The sequence below is a fragment of the Pteronotus mesoamericanus genome, unplaced genomic scaffold (genome assembly GCF_021234165.1).
Source record: "Pteronotus mesoamericanus isolate MK-2021 breed Mesoamerican mustached bat unplaced genomic scaffold, CSHL_Meso_final scaffold_636, whole genome shotgun sequence".
Taxonomy (NCBI): Eukaryota; Metazoa; Chordata; class Mammalia; order Chiroptera; family Mormoopidae; genus Pteronotus; species Pteronotus mesoamericanus.
In genome coordinates this window covers 3,192,454-3,220,443 of record NW_026555324.1, presented here as the reverse complement: position 1 = coordinate 3,220,443, position 27,990 = coordinate 3,192,454, and the positions used below count along the sequence as shown (strand labels likewise).

Here is a 27,990-nt window from a genome sequence, read left to right as displayed (position 1 = left end):
GGGACTTACCTCATCTCATTCTTCCCAAGTGAGAACATCTGATTCAATCATGACAGATATTATCATGTCACACCCTACTCATCACACCAAGTGCTAGAATGGACACCAGGACCCTTAAGCAGCAAGCCCGTTGTCCCGGGAGAATCATGCCACACCCACCTCCTCACTGGCTAACAGGGCCGAGAATTATGAACAAGAAGGTAAGAGACCTGCACGACCTTGGCTCCTGGAAAATGTCCAGAGGGAATCCAGGAAAAAACTCAAGAACACACCAGAACGTGATGTAGGTTGAAGGTGGTATTGCAACGTCACAGAAAAGGTATAAATTGCCTTGTTGATTTGCCCAGAGGAAGACAGAGCCTGAACCCTACTTCCATCCACATACAAGAATAAATTCCAGAGGGATCACATATTTCAGTGTAAAAATATAACAGAAAAGAAGATGAAAATGAGTATCCCCACAAAGATCTGAATGAGATGGATCATAGGAACTCTACTCATCATTGTCCCCAAACTGGAAACAACCCAAATGTCCATCAATAGTTGAAAGGATAAACGAGCCGGTATATCCTCATAATGGAATACAACTCAGCAATAAAAAGGAACATACTACTGAGAGACACAACATGGACTTGAAGGTAGTTAGCTGAGTAGAAGTCAAACTCAAAAGGCTACACATTGTATTATTCTGTTTTTGTGACTTTCTGAAAAATACAAAGCTATAGTAACTAAACACAGATCAATTGACGCCAGGGGTTGGGGGCAGGGAAGGAATTAACTACAAAGAGACAGGAGGAAGCTTCTTGAGGCAATGGAAACGTTCACTATCTTGATTGTGGTGATGGTTTCACGGGTATATGCATATGTCAAGACATAAAATTTCATAGTTTAAATACATGCAGTTTATTTTCTGCCGATTATATCTCAATAAAGCTGTGAAGGAAGGAAGGGAGGAAAAAGCTAACCTGGCAATCCTCAGCAAATAGAGGATTGCTCACGTACCATGGCAGAGTTGCACTATGAATTAATTGTGTAGCCACTAAAAACAAGAGTTACTTGTATATGTATTGACCACTAAGTGAAAACAGCAAGTTGCAAAACACCATTTATTTTATGATCCCTTCCTGTGTACGGCCAGGTTTGTAACCAGCACTGAGAAGGGGTCTTCTCAGCCACTTCCAAGTCTAACACTGCCCCCTAGCGGAAATCCTGGAGTTAGGTCTGTTAATATACTTCTCATTACAAGTTATTTTCCTGAACACTAATCAAACAGCTCTTATCAAGGTCACCAGTGATCAAACGCTGCATTGTAGTAAGATCCTAAGGTCCTTGTTAAATCTTGAGAAGAGCCTCTTACAAGCTTCCCCTCACCCTGATTGAGCCATACTAGTATTTGCAATTCCTTAGCACCGGCTATGTTAATGTATCCCACATTGGAGACCTGGGTGGGCTGCGAGGGACAGGGATTTGAATCGACAAAGTCAAGTGAGAATCCCCAGGAAGATGATGCGACCGCGGACAAGGATGCCTTTCCGGCTTTCGGATGGCCTGGCCCACCGCCCCTGAAACGCAGGAATTGCCACCGCAGGAAGCGACTAGGAGTGATACCCTCTAGCGTGGCGACCGTCAAACGCGCTCCAGCCCTTGCGCAGGCGCACTGCGAAACTACCGCCGGCCTTCCACGCCCCGCCCCCAGGAATGCGAGTACGCATGCGCACAGAGATGGAGGAGGCGGGTCCTGCCCGCTGGGCTGTCCCGGCTGCAGGTAGGCAGGACTTGAGGGGACAGGAGGACGTTCCGCTTCCGCTGAGGGCCGGAAGTCACTGTCTCCCGGGTGAACGCGGCTGTCCCAACGAGGAAAGGAGAGTGCAGGTGACTGTTCGCGCGGGAGGGCTTAGGAGTCGAGCAGGGCAGGGTGCTTTTCGACTCGGCGCCGCTCACAGGGTGTTGGAGGAGGCACCGAGGGCCACGGGCTTGGAGGGTGGTCCATCGGGGAGCTTGACTCCTCCGGGTCCTAGCCGGCGAAGCGCGGCTGCTCGGAGGCCTTGCTTCTACCGGCGGGAGGCGCCGCCAAAACCTTGGAGAGCCTGGTGGGGCCACCCACACTCCCACTTTTTGGGTCACAGCAGGATCGGAGGCCGACCCCTCTACCATCCCTCGCTTGGCGCGATTGGACTTATGTCGCTGTTACCGAAGGGACGGGCCGAGACTCCTCTTTTATAGGCCGGCCAGCCCCGTTTTCTGAGGTGGGAGTAGGGTATTGTAGTCACGGGGTGAAGTGATATTCGGGAGCCCATTTGTAGCTTCTGATTCAGGCGACTCACTTACTCATTCAGCAAATTGTTACTGAGGTCCTGGCCGGATAGCTCAGTTAGCTAGAGTGTGGTCCAACACGCCAAGGTTGCGGGTTCGATCTCGGGTCAGGGCACATACAAGAATCAACCAAGGAATGCATAAATAAGTGGAACAACAAATTGATGTCTCTTTCCCTCTCCCCCTCCTTTTCTGTCAAATCAATAAATTTAAAAAATAGTTATTAAACACTTAATGCATACTAGGCACTGTGAGTGCTGGGGCTTCAGCAGTGTTCAAATCATGCCCCCTCCCCGCCTTCCAGAACTGACATTCCAGTGGGGGGAGATCTGGGGTGAGGTTCAGAAATCAGCCTTTTTTGGGGACACCCCCCCCAGGTGATTCTGTTTCAGGTGGTACCCAGGGCTGAGCTTTGCAAAAAAAAAAAAAAAACAACAAAAAACAGTCCTGGCAGGTGAGAGCATGGGCTACAGAACTGACTACACCTTACAAAAGCCTGCAGGGTCTTGTGGGGTCTGTTGCTTACCTCTTATGTCTCATCTCATACCCGTCTCCATGGGTCACTGAGCTTCAGCTCTACAGTCTTCTTTCTTCCTCTCAAGGAAAGCTTCTTCCTCAGAGCCTTTGCAGTTGCTCTTCCCTCTTCCCGCACTACCTTGCATGGTGCCTTCTCTTGTCATTCAGGCCTCAGCTTGTGACTTACCCAGAGGGTCCTTCCCGCTCTACCCTCACCTGAAGTAGCCCCATTCTGGAAGTGTTCATGTAATCCTATATTCACCTCATAGGACATAACAATATTTGGAATGATTTCACTTATTAGCTAACTTGTTAAGGGCCTGTGTGCATCCACTACAGTAAAGTTTCACAGAAGCAGATACCTTGCCTGCCTTGATTGTACCGTTGCTGTGGTTTGGTGTAGGGCCTGGCATTGGTTTATTCATTCATTTGCTCAGTAAATATTTGTTGAGTGCCGGCTCTGTGCCTTGAGCAGTTTCTGGCCCTGAGGATACAAAGACAGAAGTCCCTGCCCTCATGTAAAGTTGAGTCCCTTTACATGTGGGACATGGGTTGGATGCAAGGAGACCACTGAGGAGGTTGTTGTGATAATCCAGGCCAGAGGTGACCAGGACTCCAGACTCAGACCAGGGCACTGGCCCTAGAGGTGGTGGGAAGCGGTCAGCGAGATCAGGGTCAGATAAGGGCTGTGTGAGAGAGAGAAGAATCAAGGATGAGTCCGAGGTTTTTGCAAAGATGAATTTGCTATCTGCTGAGATGGCGAAGACTGTGAGAGACCAGGTTGAGGTGTCAGGAGCTTGGTTTTGGACAGGTTACATTTAAACGTCTGTTAGCATCAGGTGGAGGTGTGACTAAAACAGGTAGACCGGCGAGTCTGTGATTCAAAGGAGACATCAAGGCCAGACAGGCAGGTGGCATCAGTACAGCAGAGGCATTTAAAGCTCCGAGGCTGGGTGAGATCTCCATGGAGCTGAGTGTAGCCGGAGAGGGGAGAGGCCCAAAGATACTGAGTTTGTGCACTCTTATCTTTAGAGGAAGGGGGGACGGGGGAGGGGGATCAGCAGCTGAGAGGCAGAGAGTGAAAGGGCCTGCCAGTGAGTCGGGCAGGAGAGTATAGGGCTCTGAGGGCTGTGAGGGAGGGGCAGGAAGAGGGACCCAGTGTGCGCAGTGCCCTGAGGAATGGGGACTGCCCCTTGGGGTGGGCAGCATGGAGCAGGTGGTGGGGAGAGAATGGAAGGGAGCGCAGAGGGTGAATGGCAGGCAGCAGTACTAGAAAAGCCTGCAGAAAATGAGAAGTCTCATTTTTTTAATGATGGGAGAGGTAGGAAAGAGTATGTTATTAGTCCAATAGTGACAGAGAACGTGATGTGGGGACCCAGGGGACAAACTGATTCTGTGGGGACCACCGACATTCTTCCAAAGCAAAGGAGAGAAGGCCAAATGGGTGGTCCTGCGGGCTTGTGGATGTTCTTTGCCAACTGTTTCTGTTTATTCAGTGACTTGGAAGCATCCTCAGTTAAGAATGTGGATGTTCTGACAGCATGGATGGATCTAGAGGGTATTATGCTAAGTGAAATAAGTCAGAGAAAGACAAATACCATATGATTTCACTTATAAATGAGCAAACAAGACAGAATCAGACTGATAAATGCAGAGAACAGACTGATGGTTGCCAGAAGGGAGGGGAAGTGGGGGACTGGGTGGAAAAGATGAAGAGATGGAGTACAGATTGGTAGTTACAAAACAATTATGGGGGTGTAAAGTACAGCATAGGAAATACGGCCAACAATATTGTAGTGAGTATGTATGGTGCCAAGTGAGTACTGGAAATATCAGGGGAACACTTTGTAAAATATCTGATTGTCTAACTATGTTATACACTTGAAACTAGTATAAAATAATATTGAATGTAAACTGTAATTGAAAAAGTTAAACAAAATTTTTTTTAAGAATACGGCTGTTACATAGAAAGTGATTGTTAAATATGAACGAAACCCTGGTTCTTTCCTCTGGCAGACTGCTGGCCTCCCCTGTCGTGGAGGAATGATGCGAGAACCAGCAGCGGGAAGAGAGAGAAGGGCAGCGTGTGATTGGGGGGTGGAGGGCGCCCCTTGGAAGGTTCAGGATGGTGGGCACAGAGCCCAGTGCCTGACAGAGAGATGCACCCAGTGGTCACTGCCTCCAAGACATATGTCCCGATGGCATCTGACCCCATCATTTTTCTCTTGCTTCGTGGTAGACATCAGAGAGTAATGCTGCCATCTCCCCCTACCCATCGACTCTCTTGCCCATCACAACCTTGGAAGTCGTTCTGGACGCTTCCTTCTCTAGCCGTACTCACTCCACTGACTTGTCTCCATGGTCTTGCCAACTGCCCTCTCCATCCCAGATAGTCCTGTCCCAGTGCTGACGTCACCTTCATCCACACTGTGGACCCATACTCCGCAGTCCCTTAAAAACACAGAGTGATGTTATTTCTCTCTCGTGGCTGTCAGGATCCAACTAAACACTCGAAACCTCACCTGCTCCCTCTCGAGCCTGCCCCCCCTCCCGCTGAGTGGTCCCCAGCCACCAGCCCGGCATTCAGATGCCTGCCCCTCAGCCTTGCTCATTGTACTTCTCTGCTCAAAGCACTTCTCTGTTCAGTGGCCCCTCCGCTGTGCATAGGCCGCCCAGGGAACACATTGGAGGCTCTGTCAAATCCCTTGAGAGTCGTTCCTCCTGGGTGGTATTTGCATGTCCCTTGACCAGAGGAGCAGCTGCTTCTAAAATCAACAAAACCACTGGCTTCTGAGCACTTAGGCTCAGCCCAGACCTGGGCAACTGGCCCATCAGAGAGTCCCTTGTATTATCCTTACCAGAAACGGTGGCTTCTTGTTTAGGTGCTAAAGATGGATGGGCTATACACTCTGCACGCACTTAGAATTTGTCGTGCCAGCCCCTTGGTGGTAGCAACCTCATCTCTTTTATAAATAAGGAAACTGAGGCACAGAGAGACTAAGTAACCTACTTGAGGTCATGTAGTAAGTGAGGGTGCCAGGGTGAGAATGCAGAACCTGCTCTCACCCGCTCTACCCAGAGTGCAGTGGGATTGTCTGCTGTCCCCAGAAGGTGTCATTGTGCAGGCTCTCCCGTCACCGTGGGCCAGCAGGACTGTCTTCCCAGCCTGCTTCCCAGAGCATCTGAAGGACTCCTCGTGGGTGCCATGAGTCGCTAACTTTTGGCCCCCTCCCCGCACAGGTTCACCCTCCTGCAGACATGGGGCGCAGAAAGTCAAAACGGAAGCCGCCCCCAAAGAAGAAGATGACAGGCACCCTAGAGACCCAGTTCACCTGCCCCTTCTGCAACCATGAGAAATCTTGCGACGTGAAAATGTGAGTAGAGGGTGGGGGCCAGGAGTCCTGCCTCACAGGGATCCTCCTCCCTTACTTGGAAATTGCCTCCCCCATAGACACAAGCCTCTGCTCACCAGTCCCTTCGTCTCCTCCCATTCCAGGGACCGTGCCCGTAATACTGGAGTCATCTCTTGTACCGTGTGCCTAGAAGAATTCCAGACGCCCATCACATGTATCCTTGGGAAACATCTTTTTCCAGAGGGTGAGGGTGGGGTGGTCAGAGCTGCTCTATCCAAGGTGGGCTGCTCGAGGGCACTTGGCTAAGGGCAAGGGGGTAGAATGCGCCTCTGGCCCTGCTCTGTGCCTTGTTCCAGGCCGTGGCCACCCAGAGGAATGAGTGCCACCTTCTTGCCTAGCTAGGATGACACTGTGCAGGGCAGGGATCTGGCCGACACCAGCATGAGCAGCAGAGCTGTGTACGGGAAGGGGTCCGATGCTAGCAGTGACCCTTGACTTCAGTGGCTCAGATCTGTCAGAACCAGTGGACGTGTATAGCGATTGGATAGACGCCTGCGAGGCAGCAAATCAGTAGCAATGCAGAGGATCCACCCCCTTGGCAGCCCGGCTGCCGTGGACCAGCCCACTGGGTGCCATTCCAGAGACATTCCTGAGGTCCGGGGTGTGGGTCCAGGGCCCTCACAGCCTTCTGTGTGTGCATGTTGAGTGGATGCGAGCGTGAGTGTGTGGCTGCAAGTGTGGCCATGAGGGTGTGCTCATGGGCAGGGGCTGGAATCGAGGGGTTGCTGGGCTCCAGGGACCTGAACTGCCTCCCTTGGATCCAAAAGCCTTTGACTTGCTCCCCCTTTCAGCCACCAATCCCCTGGCTCTAGGGCTCTGGCTTCTCCAGGGCCAGTGCCCTAACAGCCTGGCTGAGGGCAAGCCCTGCGGTCAGCCTCGGGACTCTCCCGCCTCCTCACCCACCTCCCCAGCACCCTGCCCGTGTGACCTGGACTGCCTGCCCTCCTCTGCCTGCCGAGGGCTGTGGCCTGGGCTTCAAAGCCGCAGGCCCCTCGGCTGGGCCTTCGCAGGGAGGCCTGGTTCATGTTTAGTTGCTTTTAGAGGATGAAGGAGCTGGGTCAGGACAACTGTTAGTCATGAGCCCTTAAATAAAGCAGCTGATTCAAACTCCTGGCTCTCTGATTTCCTCGGTTCTGCTTAGCCCCGGTGCTCAGTGAGGGGGGCAGGGAGGAGACTGACCTGGCAGGCCGTTGGAGGTGGGGTTTGGTAAGTCCTTCAAACTGTCCAACACTTGTCCACTAGTCAAGCATTCAGGGTGAAACTAGGCCACTGCTGGGCGCAGGGTACACCAGTGACCCCACAGGCATTCAGGCAGGCATTTCGTTCCGGTGAGAAATAGGGCCAGCAGAGCCTGGGGTGGGCTGGGGCCGGGTGGTTGGGGAAGGCTTCCTGGCCTGAGGGGGGCAGTGCTCAAGGGCCACTCAGTGCCAGTGGCTGCTCTCAGGCTTCCCTGCCTTACCCCCTTGTCCCAACAGCCACCTGTGAGGCAAGCGCCCCAGGCTCTCAGATGAGGAAACAGGCCGGAGATGGGAGGTCACTGGCCCGAGGTCCCACAGCCAGAAGGCAGCACAGCTCGTCCTTAAACCCAGGACACCAGAAGCCTGGCTTCACAACCCAGGGTCCAGGCTGAGGGAACAGCTCTTGGTTTTGTGGAGACTGGGGTGCTCTGGAGTAAGGGTCCACAAGAGGGACCTCTGTCCAAGGCTGGTAAGGAGTCTCAAAAGCTGGAGGTGGTGCCAGATGCAGGAGTGTGGTACAATATATATTGGTCTTCGTACCTGTTCCTGGCACAGAGCTCCTAAAACCCTTGGAATTTCCAGAATGGTCACCCTGAATGGGACTGAGCGGAACTTGCAGCCACACCTGCCAACCCCTGGAAAAGGAAAAGGGGAGACTACAGGTGAAGCTCTCTAAAATCTTCAACAAGATTTGATGAACACCTGATCAAATCTAGGTTTGATGAAACCTATATAATTTTATTAACCAATGTCACCCCAATAAATTCAGTTTTAAAAAATCACCCCTGGCTGGTGTGGCTCAGTGGATTGAGTGCTGACCTGCAAACCAAAGGGTTGCGGGTTCGATTCCCAATGTAGGGCACATGCCTGGGTTGCAGACCAGGGCCCCAGCAGGGGGCGCACAAAATGCAGCCAGCCACACATTGATGTTCCTCTCTCTAAAAATAAAGTCTTTTTTAAAAAGTAAAAATAAAAAGATTTGATGAGCTCCCAGGTTGAACGCAGGGAGGTGCGAGGAGGGTGGTGCACGTGGAGCAGGTGTGCCCTTCCCTATGCAGCTCTTCCATCTGGTTGTTCCTGAGTTATGTCCTTTTATAAAAAACCCGTAATCTAATAAGTAAAATGTTTCTCTAAGTTCTATAAACTACTTTAGTAAATTAATCAAACCCGAAGAGGGAATCATAGGAAAACATAATCTATAGCCCATTCGTCAGAAGCACCTGGGCTTGCAATAGGCAGCACCTTGTAGGACCGAGCCCTTATTCTGTGGCATCTGTCACTGTCTCCAGGTAGACAATGTCAGATTTGAGTTCGTTGCTTGGTACTGTTGGAAAAGGCACACATCTGAATGTGGCTGATAGTGAGCATCTGGGCGCTGCGTCGTGCCCTCAGATGGCCTCCCAGGTACGGAGGTCCCGGCGTCCTGTCTCTGAGCAGCCGTGGACCTGTGCTTTGAATTTCTTATCGGTACAAGGGGAAGGGTGGTGGAACCTTCCTCCCGGGACCATGCTGAGGATGCAGGTGCCTAGCATGGTTTAAGCAACTCTGGGACACACCCTGGGCATTGAGGAATGTGAACAGATGATGCCGAGCTGGCGGGAAACCCTGACCCCGGAGCCCAACCACTGAGTCTGGCTGTACCCCCTGGGGTCCATCCTGCCCTGAGAGGCCCCTTCCTGGTGCGCCCACCTCCCTCCAAGGCCCCAGGTAAGGAGACCGTGGACATGCGCAGAGTGGCAGATGGGCCTGGGCTGGATTGCCTGCAGGGTCCAGGGAAAGGGGGCTCAGTCCTCTGGCATCCGGGCCCCGCCCGCCCCAGGCTCGCAGGCAGAGCGCTAATATGGTGCTGTTTTCCAGAGGAGGCAGGGCCCATCGCCAGGCAGGGATCCTCAGCATAGCTTCCCGAGCTGTCCCTGAGGGAACAGGGCTCGGCAGCCAGGCCAAGAGCGCCTGGAATCCAGTTTACGAGGCCCGAGGGGCCGAACGCCTGTGTGCGTGGGGTCTTCTGCAGGTCCCCACATTCCAGCCTCACCACCTGCCCTGGGGAGGGGCGGGGAGGGGCGGGGAAGGGAGGGAAGAAGGCAGCTTGTGACCCCTGCACGGCTGCCTCCTCTCCGTAGAACCTGACTGGTTGGTGGCATGCGGGAGGGTGACTAGGGCCCATGTCACCGAAGATCTGAGTCCTCTCTCAAACACAGGGAGGTTGGGGCCTGTCCGCAGACTTCTAGGGTTCTGGAGCGGCAGGTGAGACTGGGGGGACAGCCCCAAGGAGAGGGCAGAGTGAGGTGGGTACGCAAGGCAACCATGCCCTGCGGTCAGCCTCTCAGCTGCTCTGTGCAGGGCAGTAAAGCACCGTTGCCCTGGGTGCCCGAATTAACCATCCCCGCCCTCTGCCCTCCCCGGTCACCAGGACTAAAGGGTCCTCTCGCCCACAGGGCACCCAGGGCCTAGCTTATTCATTCTTTTGATCAGTGCCAAATGTCATCCTGTCTAGAGGCATCATTTAATCCCTGACGCCACGAGCCTTACTGTCCCCGTTTTCCTGATGGAAAAACAGTCATAGAGAGGGGAAGTGATTTGCCCAAGGTCACCTGTCCCATTGAGCCCATCTTGGCACGTGGGCTCTTCCTCACCACGACTCACAGGCCCCCTGGGAAAGCACATGGGTACTGAGCATGTGTGTATGAGTATTGTGTACATTCGTGAGGTGCGTTGTGTCCTTATGTGGGAGTGTGTACCTCTAAGGCTGAGAGCGTGTGCACACCATACTCACCAAGTGATGTGTGTGTGCATTTTGTGTGAGCGCGTGACTGCCTGTCGTGAGTCCAGCCGATTGGCTGTGAGCTCCGTGTGTGTATCTTACGGTGGGCGGGGGTACGTGTGCCTGCACAGACGTGTGTTTGGGCAATGAAGCATATCTGAGCAAGGCTGTTTGCACCTGTGCGAGAGCCACACAGGCTCCAGGACAGAGCAGCCTGAGTCTTCAGATGATTCTACAGCCATTTATTGTGCTCCAGTGAAATAGAAAAAGTGCTCGCGTTACAAACACTGCTGTCACATCCACATACGCCAGTCGCTGCAAACCAAACTGCGTGTGTCCGCTGGGTTTCTGGGCATGCAGTTGGCTCCCACTATGGGAATGGGGCGGGGGCAGGCCGAGCCTGGGCTCTGGGGGCTTCGCTTGGGGGGCTTCTTGTCCTGGAGGGAACCCACCTGTGAGGGAATGGGGGCACAGCCGGGGTAGCTTTGCTCAGTGCGTCTTTTGGGTGCTGCTGGGAACACCCGGCTCAGTGTTGGACCCTGCAGCGCTCCAGGGAGGAGGGCCCCCATCCCCCCCACAGAGCCCCTCAGTCTGCTCCCCCTAAATGCTAACCCTGTAGGCAGGTGCCAGGGGCTAAAGGGCGCCATGCAGGGGGCAGGGGGCAGCGGGACCGGGCTAGGCCCTGCCGATAGCAGCAGCCAGCCTCCCTGGGGGAATCCAGGAGGCCCAGGGCTCTAGGCAGAATTGTAGTAGTTGTGCAGGTGGTGGTTGTGGGCGGGCTCGCCCAGCTCTGGGTACTCAGGCGTCAGGCAGTACTTGGGGTCGTAGACCTGGCGCGGCAGCCCGTACACTGTCATGCCCCGCTGTGAGGCCCCCTTATTGCTACCCATCTGCAGGCTGACATTGAGAGTGTCACAGTGCTCCATGCCCAGGCCCGGCTCGAAGATCTGCCGCTTGGTCCCAGGAGCTGTCATGCCGGCCTGTGGAAGGCAGCGCAGTCAGGCCGCGGGTCTGGCAAGGGGCAAGGGCCCCCCGGCCTGCCTCCCGGCCCTCCACACACCTGGCTGGCTCCCTTGTTGGTGCCCATCTGCAGGCTGATGGTGGCCTGGTCCAGCGGCTGGTCCGTGCCCAGCTTGGGGTCGTAGAGGTGGCGCCGGGTGCCATAGGCCGTCATGCCCTGCTGGCTGGCAAACTTGTTGGTGCCCATCTACGGAGCCAGGAGGAGAGTCACCTGGAGGGTCACAGAGCCTCACCACAGACCACCGTGGCCAGCGGACACACGTGCCCTCTGACGGCACGTGTGTCCACCCTCAGGCTACAGACTGGAAACTGAGGCCCAGAGAAACTGTCACAGCTCAGTGAGTGGCTCAGAGCACTCAGGCCTGACTTCCAAGGTTCAAGTCCCAGCTTGACTCCTCATACTTGGGTGATCCTGACAAATGAGCTGGCTTCTCTGGGCTCAGCTTCTGTATGGATGGTGTCATGTTAATGGTGCCTACCCTCTAGAGCTCTTCGAGGAGTGTGTTAGGGTACAGAGTTGGAGCATAGCACCTAACATGTAGTTTAATTAAGGCCAAATATACTGTCCCCCAAAGCCTGCAGGGACCAGAATCCTTCCGGGCCTCAACCTCCCGCCTCGTCTGAGCGGCAGTGACACCAGGTGGGGAAGGGGCAGTACCTGCAGCCCAATGATGTTCCGCCCTTCTCGAAGCTTCTCTGGCTCAAACTTCCGCTCCTGCTTCTCTGCATACTTTACCCCCACATTCACCTTGTTCCCTTTTGTCTTGGCCTGGGGGAGAGAGAGGGGGACAGGGACTGATGAGGGAGTCTCTGGCTGCACCGTCCCTTCCAGCACCTGCTCTGCCCCTCCCACCCACACTGGGCTCAGGGACATGGGCGGCCCCATTCACATCCCAGCCCGGACGGTCCACAGTCCCTTTGCCCCATGCCCACCCTTGAACTACACTCACCATGCTGGCCAGGGCCAGGAGGGTGGACTGCACCTGCGTGTGGTTGGTGTTCTCGAACAGGTCATTTGCCTCAAAGATGTCGTGGGGCTTCACCCCGTACTTGGTGATGGCCTTGATGAAGTTGCCTATGTTCTCCAGCTGGAGGGGAGCAGGTGGCAAGTCAGTGGTGGGGGATGGGGGTGGTGTCTGAGGGGCTACAGCGAGGGGTTGAAAGACTTACAAAGAGCCTGCGCTCACCTGGTGCCAATTTTGTGTTGACTCATTGATCTTCTTCACGGAGCCTGGCTGGAGCTTATTGATGAACCTGAAAGGAGTAGGGGACAGGCGTGACAAAGGCAACCCCCACTGCCCCACCCAAGCCCTACCCAACAGGGCAAGGGGTCATGATGACCATGGATAGGCGACATCCATTTTGCTGTTTCCCACCGCAGTCTGCTCTCCACTGGAGCCCCCAACCCCACCCGCGCCACAATGCACCCCCAGAACACAGGCAAGACCAGGACGGAAGACAAAGTGCAGGAGCTCGACTCTGCCCCTGGTCAGAAAGTCTCCTTGTCCAAGGTGTGTGGGAGTCCCCTGCTGCACCCCACTCAATGGAGACTGAGTTGCAGTCTCCTTTGGGACCTCAACACCGCGGAGAGCCTGCAGCTGAGGCCTCCGACTTCCCTGCCACACTCACCCTTTGACCTTATCCGGTCGCTTGACTTGAAATACCACCGATATGCTGGCCTCTCCCCAGTATCTCCCTGGAGCCCAGGCCTTTCACTCCCCCACCGAGCTGCCTACATGGGTGATTCAAACCATGTACAGCCCACCCTGGACTCCCAGCACCCACCTGCCCTACAGAACTTTCCCTTCCCCGCCCCCCAGTTCTGGAAACCCACCCTTCCAGGGGTGCAGGCAAAGCCCTCAGACTTATCCTTGACTTTCCTCTGCCTTCTCTCACCCCCTCATCCAATTCCTCAGCAAGGCCTCCGGCTCTACCCTCTGAAGACATCCAGAGGGTCACCACCCTGCTCTGAGCCCCTAGGGTCTCCTTCTCCCTCCTGCTGTTTGTTCTTTTTTTTGTTTAAATCCTCACTCTAGGACTCCCATATTGATTTTAGAGCAAGGGGAAGGAAGGGAAAGAGAGAGGGAGAGAAACAACGATTGGTTGCCTCTTGCCTGGGACCCGACTTGGACCGAACCCGAATGTGCCCTGAACAGGAATCAAACTCATGACTTTTCGGTTTATGGGACAAAGCTTCAACCAGCTGAACCACACCGGCCAGGACCCTCCTGGGCTTTTGCAATGACCTCCCCGTGGGCTCCCAGCTTCCGCCTCATCCCCTACACAGCATTCATCTCTCAGCTAGAATGGCCTTTTTAAAACAATGCCAGTTACTCCCCACTTCAACATCGTGCCCTGGTTCCCTAACTCCTTAGCATAACTGAAAGGCCTCATGTCCCCTGGCCCGCAGCTAAATACCTCCCCCTCCCCCGGTCACCCTGTGGCAGCCCCTCGCGGTTCCTGGAACACACCAGGCATGTGCCTGCCTCAGGGCCTTTGCACTGGTTGCCCTTGCCTGGCCCACTCTTCCTCAGACACCCACTGACTTCCTCCCTCACTTCGTCCAAGGTTCTGCGCAAATGTTACCTCTTCAGAAAGACCTCCCAAACCATCCCGCACAAAGCAGCAAGCTTTCAACCCACGTAGCCCCCCATCCTTCACCACTGACTCTTCTCCACGTCGCTTCCCGCCCCAGGCAAGTATGTGAGGATTTCCTCCACTGTTCGCCCCGTCGCTTCCACTCAGCCCTGTGAGCCCGGCGGCCGGCTGGTCCATATCGCCAGTGCCTAGACCGGCACACAGCAGGAGCTCCGCAGACCGGGTGCACGAAGGCCTGGGGGCGAGTGGCCCTGTCTGAGCTGGGACACCGGGCTGTCTCCCTATTTCTTGTTCCCAATGGATATTGTAGGGTGTCCTCCTGTGTGCCCCGCTTTCTAGCACCTAGGGCTTGGTAAGGAACATTCACAAGGGCACACTCGGGCCTTTATGGTCACCCTGTCCTGGGTCAAACTCAGAGATACACACAGGACCTCTGCTGGGCTCAGGGCTGCGCCCAGCGTTAGAACTGTGGTTACATCTGGAATCAGGGCTCGGGAGCTCAGAAGTTTGCATTTCCTTCAGTGATTTAATTCTGAGAAGAGGAGAAAATCAGAGCCTACTTAAATTACAGCGGCACATCCCTCATGTCACTGAGTCAGTGATGGACAGCCATTGTTACCTGTTATCCTTTAGCTGTGACCTCCCTTTCTTGGGACACAGGAGGCCATAAATGGGCCTATGTGCCCTGTGTGCATGGCAGTTAAGCTGCTAGAATCTGGAGTCATTTCTGTTGGAACTGCATGGCAATGTGGGTGATGGGGTTTACTTGAGTCTCAGTTTTCTTTCCTGTTCAATGGGCACAATGGTTATTTGGCACCTCTGAGGACTGTTTCAAGGTCTGAGATACAAAGTGTCCAGCCCAGCTCATGGTGGGTGAAGGGGCTGAGGGGGAGAGGCGAATACCGGCGCGGGGGCCGTTCTAGGCAGAGTCTGGGCCAACAGGGCCCCCCACTCACTCGCAAAGGATGATGCCGTCTTTGAGGCCGTCCATGAAGTTGTTGCCTATGCGGCGTCCTGTCACCCCCTCGATCCACTCCCGAAGCTCCTGCTCGCGCTGGAGGTCATACTTCTGGGCCAGCTGGGGCAGGGGGCACAGAGATGATGGTGAGAACTGGGGGGAGGCAGGCTTTGCTCCCTAAGCCTGATCTCCTTCCCTATCCCTTCCCAACTAAGGCAATTTGGCCACAGCATCCATGGGGGGAGGGCGCCTGAGGGGGCTGAGGGCCAGGGCTGAGGTGGCACCTGCCCAGGGGGCCATTCCGGGCATTCCGAGGTTTGGCACCAGAGAGTGTAGACGAGGGTGGGTGGAGAGGGGGATACTCTGAGTTGGGGGGTGGCGTCTGGCCTCCTGGTTCCCCCTCCAGGCCAAACTTGGGGCTTTGCTTTCCCTGGTCCTGCCCCCATCCCCTCCCCCCGCAGGAAGACTAGGCGGCCTCGGGCAGGGAGGAGGAGCCCAGAGGGGGTGCCCCAGGCCGCCGCCTTGCTGGGGACTGCTCTGCCTTGCCCCTCTGCCCGCCTCCAGGTCCTCCTCTCGGCTCCGGCTCCGGCTCCGGCTCCGGCAGGGTGTCGCAGCTTGTCTTTGTGTTACCTCTGACCCTAAGCGCTGAGTCTGTATTTCTCGGTCTCCTCATTCCCCTGGGCCCCTGGCTCTCTCTCCCCCACTGATGTCTGCCGTTCCTTAGCCATGTCTTCCGGTCCCCATCTCTCTGTGTCTGGCCAGGGCTCATGGCTCATCCATCTGTGGGTCACTCTCTATTTTGGACTTCAGGTTCCCTGCCTCTGGTGGGGGTGGTACTCGTCTCCCCCCTCTACTCCTCCATCTGTGTCTCACTCTTATTTCGCTCCTGGCTTGCTGCTCCCTGTCTGTCTCTCTCTTGTCTCAGGCTCCCAGAATCTTCGTTTCTCTAGAACCCTCTGTCCCCAGCTCAGACTGGCTCCCAGGCCCTTGGGGACACAGCTGTCCCTTCTCCTGAGGAAGGGGGAGGTGGGAAGGGGCAGCCCCCTCACCTGGCCTGGGCCCTGACACCCCCTCCCCATCAGGCCGGCTTTATAAAGCAAACCGGCCCTTATATAGCGCAGGCCGGGCTCCCCAAGGCCGCCTTATATGGTGTGGCGGCTCGGCTGGGCTCTGGGGCCGGCGCTGGGGAGGGGGGGTTTGGGGGACGGGGCGGGGAGTGCTGGGATGTGTCTCCCGTCTGAGCATCCGCCCCCCCACCCGCCCGCTCCCTCCCCCAGCCACGAGAATCCCCAACCCAGGTCCCAATATCAGCTCCCCACTTCCTGGCTGTGGGACCCTAGAAAAAGCCACCCTGTGCCTCAGTGTTCCCTTCTGTCAGTTGGGGCTGGGACTCCTCCCCTGGCAGGGACTCTCTCTGGGCAGGTCTCAAGGGAACATTCCGGTGGGTTGGGGCCTTCGGTGTGCTGCCCTGAAGAAGCTGACCCCATTCTGGTGTAGAAAGGGAGCTAGGCCAGGGGCCTGGCTCTGCACCTCTCTTTTGTAGGACCCTAGCTACTTGCCTCTCCACTTGGGACCTCAGTTTACTCATTCATAGCATGGAGGTCATGTCTCAGTGTCTTCTTAATTCTGAGATTAGGAGACCCCTGCGCTGTTCCTAATGCCTGTTCTCTGCCCTCCTCAGCTACCTCCTTCTCCCTTCACTTTCTAGGCCTCGCCTCCCAGGAACCCCAGCTCTCAAGCACTCCCCAACTTCTTTGTCAGTCTGGGGGAGTGGGAAAGATCAATAAGTCTCCCCTGGCTCCTCATGAAAATAAAGCCTTCACAGGGGATTCTGATCAAGCAGCGTCTTCACAATGGAATGACCCCCCCTCTGTTTATCTGTGGTTGTCTGTGTGCCCCCACTCCACCCCCAACAGTAGCTGAGGACTCTGAGATGCTCAGGAGGGGGAGGAAGGCAGCTCCTACAGCACACTTGTCCCCCTTCCCCCTCAGGTTCCAAGCCATACGGGATCGGCAGGAGGGGGTCCAGGGAACCCCAAGAGCAGGGTCTCTGGGCTGGCAGAGTGTGTGGGCCAGACAGAAGGAGGCCCTCTAGCCCTACCTTGTTCTTGACCTCGGCTGACAGGCCGTAGGCAGGGCCCCGGTTGAAGTGAGCGGAGGACATGCCGGCCGGTGGTGGGCAGTCAGAGGTGACAGTGGCTCTGAGGACAGCAGCAGGAGCTGAGGCTCTGTCTGTACTCTCTTCCCTCCTCACAGGTTTTTGAAGCTACAGAGGCTGCCCGGGCCTCTTCCAAGGCTGTCCCATTGGCCACAGGGGCCTGCCGAGGGGCGGGGCACCCCCCACCTCAGCCACCCCCCTTTCGTGATGTCAGGGCCTTGGTATTGGGAGCTGATTGTGTCATTGTTTCCACCTAAGGGGGCGGCCAGGGTTATTCTTTTTGGGGGGGTGCTTAGCCAGACCGAGACCAACCTTTCCTCACTCCTCCCCAACCCCCACTGTTCACTGGGCCTCTGGCTGGGTCCCCCAGTCTCTGTGTCTGTCTCTGAGGCTCTCTGTGTCTCTGAGTCCGTCTTTTCATGTCTCTCTCTAGTCTTGATTCAGAACTGCCACATGTGGTGGTTTATCAAGTACCACCCTTGGCTTAACTCCAAAAACCAATAGTCCATAAATATAGACAAGTCCCTTCTGCTCTCTGAGCCTTTGTTGTCACATCTGTAAAATGGGCTAATGATAACTTTGTGAGAATGTTGCGAGGGTGGAAAGAAACAAGGCCTCTGACTTGCCCAGTGCAGTGCCTGGCATAGGACAGAACTCAGGGAGTAGCAGTACTTCTGCTGGGAATCTGGTACCCCACTTCTGTCCCCTCCAGTCCCTTATAAGATCCTGGGGGAATAGCCCTGGCTGGTGTGGCTCAGTGGATTGAGCACCAGCCTGCGAACCAAAGGGTCGCTGGTTTGATTCCCGGTGTAGGACACATACCTGGGTTGCAGGCCAGGTCCCCGCGCGAGATGCAACCACACACTGATGTTTCTCTCCCTCTCTTTCTCACTCCCTTCCCCTCTCTAAAAATAAATAAATAAAATCTTTAAAAATTAAAAAAAAAAAAAAAGATCCTGGGGGAACAGAGATCATGGATCTCACCCTCCCCACCCTCCCCATCTGCCTGTGCGTTGCCTGAGCCACGGGGTGACTCTGTTAGCAGGTTTCAGGCCATGGAGTCCCCACATATCCCTGGCCCAGGCACAATGGCCTGGAGGGAATACATGCAAGCAGCCGCAGCCACCACAGAGTGATATGCCCACATTATGCCACATATGTCAAGGCCATGTCAGTGACACTTGGATGATATGTCAGCACACTGCCATCCACTAATGTTAAAGACATGCAATTTGCTGGCCACACGCTAAGGGCACAGCTGTGATATGCTAATATGACAACAGGCCCCGTTCCAAGCCCTGTGCATGAATTAACTCCATCCTCACAACACTCTCACAAGTGGACAGGATAATATGCAATATAAAGATGGAGAAACTGAGGCACGAGGGTGTGGAATCACCTCCCCAGTGTCACACAGCTTGCCAATGGCAGAGCAGAATTGGATCCCAGGTCCATGCCCTTAATGCTAAGAGGCAAAGGCAGGTTTCTCAACCTCAGCACTGTTGTCAACGGGGCTGGATGATTCTGTGTGGGGGGAGCTGTTCTGGGCATTGTACTTTAAGCAGCATCCCGGTTCTCTGCCTACTAGATATCAGCAACGCCCTCTTAGTGCTGACAAACAGAAATGTGTCCAGACATTGACAAATGATCCCAGGGGATGGGTAGGGCAGATTTCCCCCATTTGAGAAAGACTGGGCGAAGGCAACTAAGGACAAGTTGTGTCATGTAATGATATGGTGAAGATGCACTAAAATACATAAATGAACTATTGGCTCCTGGTAGGTACTCAGTGCATTGGATCTGTTCATTCATTCCTCACAACATCCTTATGGGTGGAGTCACTAGGAGGCACAGACACTGGAAGCCGACCGCCCGGGGTCATGCAGCATGAGGGCGGCGGAGCCAGGATTCGAACACTAGGATTCCGGGGTCCCGCCCACGGAGAGCGGCCTACGGTGAGCCACATGTCGCTACTGCGCATGCGAGTACCCGCGCCCCTGCGGAGCTCGAGGACGGCGCCCCCTGGCGGCCCAGAATGGGCGGAGGCGGGGCCTGGCCGGCACCCCGCGGCGGTGACGCGCTCGCTGACTCACTCCACCCAGCCTCCCGGCCTGCTGCCGCCTGGCCATTTATAGAATCCGCGCCGGCTCTGAAGTCACAGCCCAGGCACGACGGGGGCGGGGTGGGGAAGCACTTGGCGCGCCCCTCAAAGGGCAGTCCGGGGTCTCCTTAGATGGTGGCCCCTTCAGGGTATGTCCTGTCCTTCCAATTCTGGGTCTGTGTCTTTGCACCTTATACTTTGTCTCTAGGTCGCACTACATCCATCCCTCTGCATCATCTAGCCTTTTTTCTGTCTCAGTCTTTGTCTCAGTGTCTCCCTAAATTTTCCGGTCACATTGCCTCTGTCTTTCTCTGTCCCCATGTCTCCTCTCTCTCTATTATCTCTCAATCTCTGTGTCTCTGTTTCCGTTCGACGTCTCTTGATGTCTCTGTACTGTCTCTGTCTCTCTCTGTGTCTCTGTCTGGTAGATGGGCTTAGAGACAGAAAGAGGGGGCTGATGCCATCCCGAGGCCCCCACCTCGGGGGACTTCCCATCGTTGGCTGCCTGGTGTGCATTCCACTCAGCTCCTATCTGGCTTTTTCCAGGAACGAGGCCCTTGGTGCCTCAGTTTCCGATCTAAATGAAAAGATGGGCTCTTGTAAGGAACAGTTTCCCCAAGGGTTCAGGTCAGTCATGAAAGAAAAGCCCTGGCTTTTTTCAGTCCTCGGAGGCCCGTAAAACCTTCCTGACTCTCAGAACACACACACAACTCTTTACTTGTGTGTCTCCAGGAGGGACCCCAAGCCCCGTCCCCTCTGCAACTGCCTATCTTGGCAGCCCCGCTGAGCCATCCCGTCCTCACCTAGCTTCCCCTCCGGAAAGCAGGAGGAGGCCGTTGTACGGAATGGCTTCTGTTTTCCGAGGACTTGCTCCATGCCAGGCACTGTGCCAGACACAATCTCATTTAATCCTCACCACCACCCTCTCAGGGTAGAAGCTCTTAGGCCCACTTTATAGACAGGAAAACGGAACGTTCAGCAAGGCCAAGCCGCGCTCTCACGGTCATGCTGCTCTTACAGCTCCCAGATCCTCCCACACGTATTCCGTCGTGGGTGCCCAAGTAAGCTCCCACCTCAGGACCTCTGCACACTTCCTTCCCCTTGGACCCATTTTCACAAGATGCCTACATGGCCTTCCCTCATATCCTCTGCTCAAATGTCGCCTTTTCAGAGAGCCCCTCCCTGACCACAGCTCTAGAAGAATACTGTCCCCCAGAGAGTGGGGATGAGGGAGGGGAGCTATTCACTTAAGTGTTTGCACCTGGCATAAAATGTCTACCTCTGTAAAAACTCTCATTTTAAAACCTGATTTTTAAAAAGCATCCCACCCTCTCTATTTCCTTTCCTTGCTTTCTTTTCCTTATTATTTCCTATGTGCTTATTATCTGTCTCATCCAGCAAGAACAGAAACTCCACAGGGGCAGGACTTTGCTTGTTCGCTGCTCTATCCCCAGTTCCCAGTACAGCGCCTGTCCATAGCAGAGGCTCAAAAGATGCTCAGGGTGTGAACAGAATTAAAGGCAGTGAGCCAGGTGACTGAAACCCCTGGCTGTCTGAAATGCTGGTGCTCAACCACTCACAAATTAAGGGCACAATTTCCCAGCACCTCCCAGACATAGGACAGTTGAGGTGGGGGTCATCATTGTGTTTCCATCCCAATCCTCCTGAGAAGACCAGTTGGAGGGCTGAGAGGGGGGTGAGTCACAGGCTATGGTGGCAGTTATTCCAGGCTGTTCTATAGCTGCCAACTCCCTTGTCTGGCCTTGAGCAATGCAAGAAGTTTTGTAGGAAAAATGTCTAGATCAAGAGAGCTTTTTATATGTATGTATGTATTTATATATTTATTTAATCCTCACGGGAGGACATGCTTATGGATTTTAGAGAGGGGGGAAGGGAGGGAGAGAGAGGGGCAGAGAAACATCGATGTGAGAGAGAAACATTAATGGCTTGCTTCTTTTATGCACCGTGACCGTGGACTGAACCTGGGACCTTTCAGTTTACGGGACAACACTCCAACCAATTGAGCCACACTGGCCAGGGCAAGAGAGCTTTTTTAAAACAGTACATAGGCGATTAGGTTGGCAAAAATCAGAATACTGGACCACACACCAGCACCTAGGAGGCTGTGGGAATGTTGTTGATGAGAGTGAGCAATCTGTCGATAGCTTTCAAAATGACAAGTGCCTTTTCTGATGGTTAACTTTGTGTAAACTTGGTTGGACTACAGGATGTCCAGATGTTTGGTCAAACATTATTCTGGGTGTTTCCAGGGGGGTGTTTTTGGATGAGAGTAACGTTCACATTGTTTGACCGAGTAAAGCAGGTTGCACTCCTCAATACAGGTGGACCTCCTCCAATTCAAGTTGGAGGTCTGAATGGAACAAAAAAAGCTGACCCTCCACGGAGTAAGAGAGGATTTCTCCTGCCTGAGTGCCTTCAGCTGGGATATTGGTCTTTTCCTGCCTTCAGACTAGAACTGAAACATCAGTGCTTAGGTCTCAAACCTGTGCCAACTTTCAGACTGGAACTTGTACCGTCAGCTCTCCTGGGTCTCCAGCTTGCCCACTGCAGACCTTGGACTTCTCAGCCTCCGTAATCATGTGACTCAGTTCCTTATGGTAACTCATATATAGTCTATATTATAATAGACTATATAATCATAATTCATATATGGTCTATATTATAATAGACTATATAATAGACTAATGAATCATATATACAGGGTGGGGCAGAAGTAGGTTTACAACTGTTTGTATGGAAAATAATACAATAATTAATGAATAGTAACACAAGAATAAACAGTGTTTTGCATACTCACAACTATACACCTACTTTTGCTCCATCCTGTGTATGTATATATATTCTTTTAGTTTCATTTCTCTGGAGAACCCCGTCTATCTAATACACTTTCTGAACCAATATATCTTTTTTTTTTTAGAGTAGTCCATAGGAGTCCAAGTGTAGGTGTGAAGAATGAAATATGTGCAAGAACATTTGTTCATTGGCCTTTTAATAGCGAGTCACCCTATAGCTCTATCAACAAGGAATAAGCGAGGCAGACAAAGATGAAGGCAGAATATGCAGTACTTTGTTTGGTCTGAATGGAAGCACTGTGGTGCTGTGGGTGAGTGGGAGCTCTAGATCCAATCTCTATGGGTTTGAGACAGTCTGGTGTTTCCTGGCTGTGACTTTCTGCAGGTGTCTGAACCTCTCCATGCCTCAGTTTTCTCCTCTGGAAAACAGGCATATTAATTATAGTGCCTGCTTTGCAGTTTTAGTTAACTTTTTACTTTGTTATTACTTTATTACTTTTTATTTTGAGATAATTTAGGACTTACAGAAAAGGTGCAAAAGGCGTAGAGTTCCCACATACCCTTCATCCAGCTGCGCCTACTGTTAACATCATAATAATAGTATCTTTATTAAAACTAAGAAATTGACCTTGGTACAATACTATTAAGAAACTACACATTTGATTTCAATTTCTCGTTTTCCTACTCATGTTCTCCTTCAGTTCCAGGATGCCATCCAAGATCCCTCATTGCATTTAGTTTTCATGTCTCCTTAAAATCCTCCAGTCTGTGACAGTCCCTTAGCCTTTCATGATCTTGAAGGTTTTGAAAGGTACTGCTCAGTAATTTCGTACACTGTCTCTAAGTTTTGTTTGTCTTGATTAGATCAAGGGTTTTTGCATTACTGGGAAGGATGTGAGGATACCAGAGAGGTGATGTTCCCTTGCGGAGTGGGGGAGTTCATCATGCTACTATGACTCATCACTGGTGATGTTAACCTTGGTCCCTTGATTAAGGCGGTGTCTGCCAGGATCCTCCACTGTGAAGCAGCTATTTTCCCTAGGGTTGTTTTGAGGACTGCATGTTAAGGTTCTACACAGTCGAATACGTTACCATTGTGGTCTGTGTTAATAAATTTTTAGAAAATGTAAATGCTTGTGTTTGTACTTCTGTAAAGAAGAAAATAAGAGCTGTAACTGCCCCAAGAGGAAAGCGGGTATTGGGAACTCTGAAGCGAGGCTGCCAGATCAGCGTCCCCGCCACTGCCCACGTGTGCCCTGACCCACGCCCAAGCTGAGCAGAGCTGCCTGAGCCTGTGCCTTAGATAGGCACGCCCGACAGAGGGCAGCAGCGTCACTAGGAGCTGCCCACATGGCTGTCAACGTGCTGGGGAGGGGTGTGCAAGTCCTCCTGGACCAGTAGCTGGTTGGCTGCAGCACCTCTCCGATCGGCCAATCACAAGAACCTTTATGGGGCCGCTCTCCTGTGGTTGCTCAGAGTCATTGAGGCATCCTAAAGGTGGCGGCCTCTCCTTGTCATCGCCCTGCCCTGCGTCAAGGAAGCGAAGGGATTACAGAAATGGCTTTACAGGGACGAATAACTGTCCTCGCCTGGAGTCTTGCTACTGTCAATCCTCCATTTTATGCGATAATCCCCTTAGGTTAATAGAGTATTTGGGGAACCCAGAAGCCCGCCCCCAACTCTAACATTATCTCTTATCACTTACCTTTTTTAGTAGACTTTAAAAAAATTAAATAAAATATATAACATAAAATGTATCATTTTAAGTGTACGAGTCTGTGGCGTTAAGTGGTTACGCTGTTATGTACCACCACCCGTCTGCAGGACTTTTTCACCCTCCAAGGCTGAAACTCCGTCACCGCTGAACACTAACTCCCCGTTCCCTCTCCCTCAATCCCTGGCAGCCACCATTCCACTTTCTGTTTGCATCATAATTTGACTCTTCTATGGACCTCATATAAATGGAATCATACAGTATTTGTTCTTTTGTGATTGGCTCATTCACAAGAGAACATAACTTTCTTCTATGTACATACCACATTTTATTAGTTCATCTGTCAATGTCAATGGACACTCGAGTTGATTTCGCAATTGTGAATCATGCTATGAACATAGTAACTCTCTGAGTCTCTGCTTTCAATTTTTCTGGGTATATACCCAGAAGTAGAATTGCCGAACCATATGGTAGCTCTATTTTTAATTTTTTGAGGAGCCATATACTGTTTTCTGTAGTGCTGGAACATTTTACATTCCCAGCAAGAGTTCCACTTTTACATTACAAAGGGTTCCACTTTCTACACATCCTAACACTTGTCTGATTCTGTTCTTTGGATAATAGCCATGCTAATGGGTGTTAAGTATTTAAATAGACTTTTTTCTTAATTTTTTTTTTTAAGAAAGGGGGAAAGAGAAGGAGAGAAACCTCAATGTGCACCCAACTGGGGACCTGGCCTGCAACCCAGGCACGTGCCCTGACTGACAATCAAACCAGGATCCTTTCAGTTTGAAGGCTGGCGTTCAATACCCTGAGCCACACCAGCCTGGGCTTAAAAAGACTTTTGAAGTATATCATGCATATAGAAAAGTGTACAATGTATAGCTCATGAATCAATTATCACTTTTTAAAACTTTTAAATTGAAATATTATTTAAAGTAAATGCACAAATATTAATGGATTGCTCAATGAATTTTTAAAAAATTTTTATTTCATTGATTCTACGATGTACAATTTTTCCAGCATTTTCTTTTAAGATTTCATTTATTTATGTTTTTAGAGAGAGGGGAAGGGAAGGTGAAAGAGAGGGAGAGAAACATCAATGTGTGGCTGCCTCTGGTGCGCCCCCTGCTGGGGACCTGGCTCACAACCCACGCATGTGCCCTGACTGGGAATCGAACAGGTGACCCTTTGGTTCACAGGCTGGCACTCAACCTACTGAGCCACACCAGCCAGGGCTAGCTCAATGAATTTTTATATACATATGCACCATGTAATTGCCACACAGCTCAAGCTGCAAACCACTTAAAAAATTCTTACTCTATTAATATCAATCATTCTGTTAATCAATATACCATTTTACATTTCTACTTCATGAATTTGGAAACAATTCTAAACACTTGGAGACTTAAATTTCTTTTCCTTTCTCAAGTTAATTTTGTATTTCCTTTTGGATCTAGCATGCAACCCACATTTGTTTTAAAATACATATAAATATTTGTAGAATTAATTAATGTATTTTGATGTTTGTCTGAGATGGCAGGATGACAGAAGACATAAATAAAAATACCTAAATTAACACACACAACACAGAGCATCAAGCTCTACACACAGGCAAAAAGGGACTAAAAATATTAATTACAGAAAGTAACATGTTCAAAGTTCAAAAGAGGATTAAAGTTAACAAGACGACAGACAAAATTATATCCCAAACAGCCTTACAGTTGCACTTAATTTTTTACAAGCTGCAAATAGTTGTAACACATTTCTATAGAACATGGGTCTTCTGTCTGTGTCCCTTACGAGCATGCCAGCTCCCCAGGAATCCTTTTTTGCCCACTGAGGTTCCTTGAGGGTTAGGACAGTGACTGGTATGAAGGAGGCACTCCACAACGGCTTGTGGAGTGAATCTGAGCCTTCTGGCTGTGGGATGGGCACAGCCTGAGGCTCCTCTGTACAACCTCCCGACTGCGGCCCTGAGTCCAAGTCTGCAGCAGGGTTTAGGGGAGCTCTTCCATGTCTCTTCAACCCCTTTCCACAGCGTGCTCTGGGACGGGAGGGCTCCCCCACCTCAGACCCTGGACAGCGTCCACAGAATGTTGAGGACGTCCAGGTCCAGTGTAGTCCAAGTCAATACCCTTCAGACTTTAAAACACACTAGAGTGGTGCCAGCTACACAGGCTACAGCCATGGGCACACCACTCAGTAAGGTCACTAACAACTTTCAGGGGCAGCTCACTATACTCAGAGACCTATTGTGGCCAGGAGAGTGAGGGTCAGGGTGAGGGAGGGAAAGGAGAATGCAGGAGAGGAGCAGGAAGACCCTCCCGTGTCCACAGACCTAAGTACCCAAAATTGACAAAGGGCTGAGAGCAGACACAAATTGGCAAAGAGCTCTTGGAGGTCGTGCAGCCTACCCTGGGGCTGGGGAAAGGTGGGGGAGGGCAGAGGTGGGGTAGTCAGGCATGAGGCAGGCAGTCACATGGGGCTGACACAAGGGACAGTTTCTAGTGTTTAAATATTGGGATAAGCATCAGGAACAATCATTCATTCATTGATTTTTTTTCTTTAATCCTCACCTGAGGACATTTTTTTCATTGCTTTTAGAGAGAGGGGGAGGGAGAGAAGGAAACATTGATGAGAGAAACATCAACTGGTTGCCTCCCATACACACCCAAACAGGGCATCAAACCCGTGCCCCACCAGGAATCAAACCTGCAACCCTTGTTACAGGACAATGCTCCAACCGAGCCACACTTACCAGGGCTCATTTATTTATTTTGTAACTAACATCTATTGAGCACCTACCCTGTTCCAGGCCCTGTCCCTAATGCTGGAGACAATACATGCAACAACAACAAAAAAATCTTCCTTTCCACATGGAGCTTATAAGGGAGTGCACAGATGTTCAATAGATAGTGGAGAGAGGCAGAGAGGTGGTGTCCCAGGTAATAGGACAAAAGCCACTTCCTCAGGCCCTCTTTCCCAGAGCTGGCTGGACCCCATAAAGCATGACTGACCCTAATTGTTTTATGAGCCTTTATCCTTAGGACTAGAAAATTACCAGAAGCTCCCTGAAGGCACAGAGGCTCCAGGAACTTACAAAGCAGGACAAACCATACCACAACGGGAAGACCAGAAGCTGCACCCAAAGATAACACTGAAACACACTGCAGCCTATACAAGACCAGCGGAAACACCCTGCTCTGCAACCACCCCAATCACCCAATAAAAGCTCAAGGCCTCTATCCCTCACGGCTGGTGCTGCTGCATATCTCTGCGCCTAGCCCCTTCCTCCTTGGAAAAGTAAAATAAAAACTTTTATTCTCTGCACTTTCTTCTCTTTGTGATTTCGTTCACAGCCCACGTCGCCAACCACCCTAACACCAGGGATCTTTTCTCGAAATGGTGAAAAGCTGAAGAGAGAAACTGCATGGTAAAACAGGACCATCTGATGCCCTGGCTGCAGGCGATCAGCACCAGGTGCAGAGGGAGGTGGGCAAGGGACTGAGTGAATATGACCCAGGCTCCACCCAGCTGGACCCCATCTGCCATGGAGCTGGTAACCAGAGGTATCAACCACAGCCTGTAGGTCCAAGGGAGCAGGGAGTCCATTGACTGCCAGCCCCCGCTTCTGGACAGCTCTGTACAGGGTAGCTGGGGATCGGGCATTGGAAAGGTCAAAGCCCTGGGTCGACTTCTGCCTGGGCTGGGGGTAAAGAGAGAAGGCTCCCTGCTCGGAGAACCTTCCTGGAGAGGCCCCTTCCTCAACTAACGATCCTCAACAGCGTCCACCTCACCTTTCCCAATGCTACCGGTTCCCCGCCCCCACAGAAGCTCAGAGTAGGGTGAGAGTGAAGTGGAAATATCCACCCCGGCCCAGCTGACTCATGGAGTGAGGTTGGTGCTGTCTGTCTCCACGGAGAGCAGGTTGTACCCAGCTCCTACAGCCATCAGGGTGGGTACCAGCTGCACCATCTCTAACGTCGCCGTGCTCGAAGGCAAAGGGGTATCTGGGGATCACGGACCTGCAGCACAGAAGAGAAAGGTACAAATTCAGTAACCCAAACACCGCACTTCTCACGCACTTGGGAGTACTTCCACCCTTACTAGTTCATTCCCACACCCACATTCCAGGCAGGAAAACCGGGGCCGCCAGCTGGATTAACGGCCCCCCAAGTCCAACCTCCCAGCCCGGGAACGAATCAGTCACTCTTTCCAGGGACTTAACTCCATTCCCAGTTCACGGATGTGGTTTGCCTTATTAGGGGCGGGGCCTGGCTCGTTTTGAGGCTGTACCAATGTCGCTCCCCCTTCCTATTGGTGCGGCTATCTTTTGGGTGGGACCTCTTTAAATTGGCGTTCGAGCATTGCTGTCTCCCTGGTG

At 52.4% G+C, this 27,990-nt stretch overlaps 2 protein-coding genes across 2 annotated transcripts; one reads left to right on the top strand and one right to left on the bottom strand.

Moving 5' to 3' along the window:
- Positions 1–1,815: 1,815 nt before the first annotated feature.
- Positions 1,816–7,358, top strand: ELOF1 (elongation factor 1). Its single transcript, XM_054562248.1, has 4 exons — positions 1,816–1,872; positions 6,070–6,203; positions 6,326–6,396; positions 6,692–7,358. Exons 2-4 carry the CDS (start codon positions 6,088–6,090, stop codon positions 6,754–6,756), a joined length of 252 nt encoding a protein of 83 aa, XP_054418223.1. The 5' UTR covers positions 1,816–1,872; positions 6,070–6,087; the 3' UTR covers positions 6,757–7,358.
- Positions 7,359–10,975: 3,617 nt separating this feature from the next.
- Positions 10,976–17,047, bottom strand: CNN1 (calponin 1). The gene is made up of 7 exons (XM_054562267.1): positions 16,919–17,047; positions 14,816–14,937; positions 12,449–12,515; positions 12,212–12,349; positions 11,920–12,030; positions 11,302–11,448; positions 10,976–11,221 (listed from the first exon to the last, which is right to left on the bottom strand). Exons 1-7 carry the CDS (start codon positions 16,979–16,981, stop codon positions 10,976–10,978), a joined length of 894 nt encoding a protein of 297 aa, XP_054418242.1. The 5' UTR covers positions 16,982–17,047.
- Between the last annotated feature and the right edge of the window lie 10,943 nt (positions 17,048–27,990).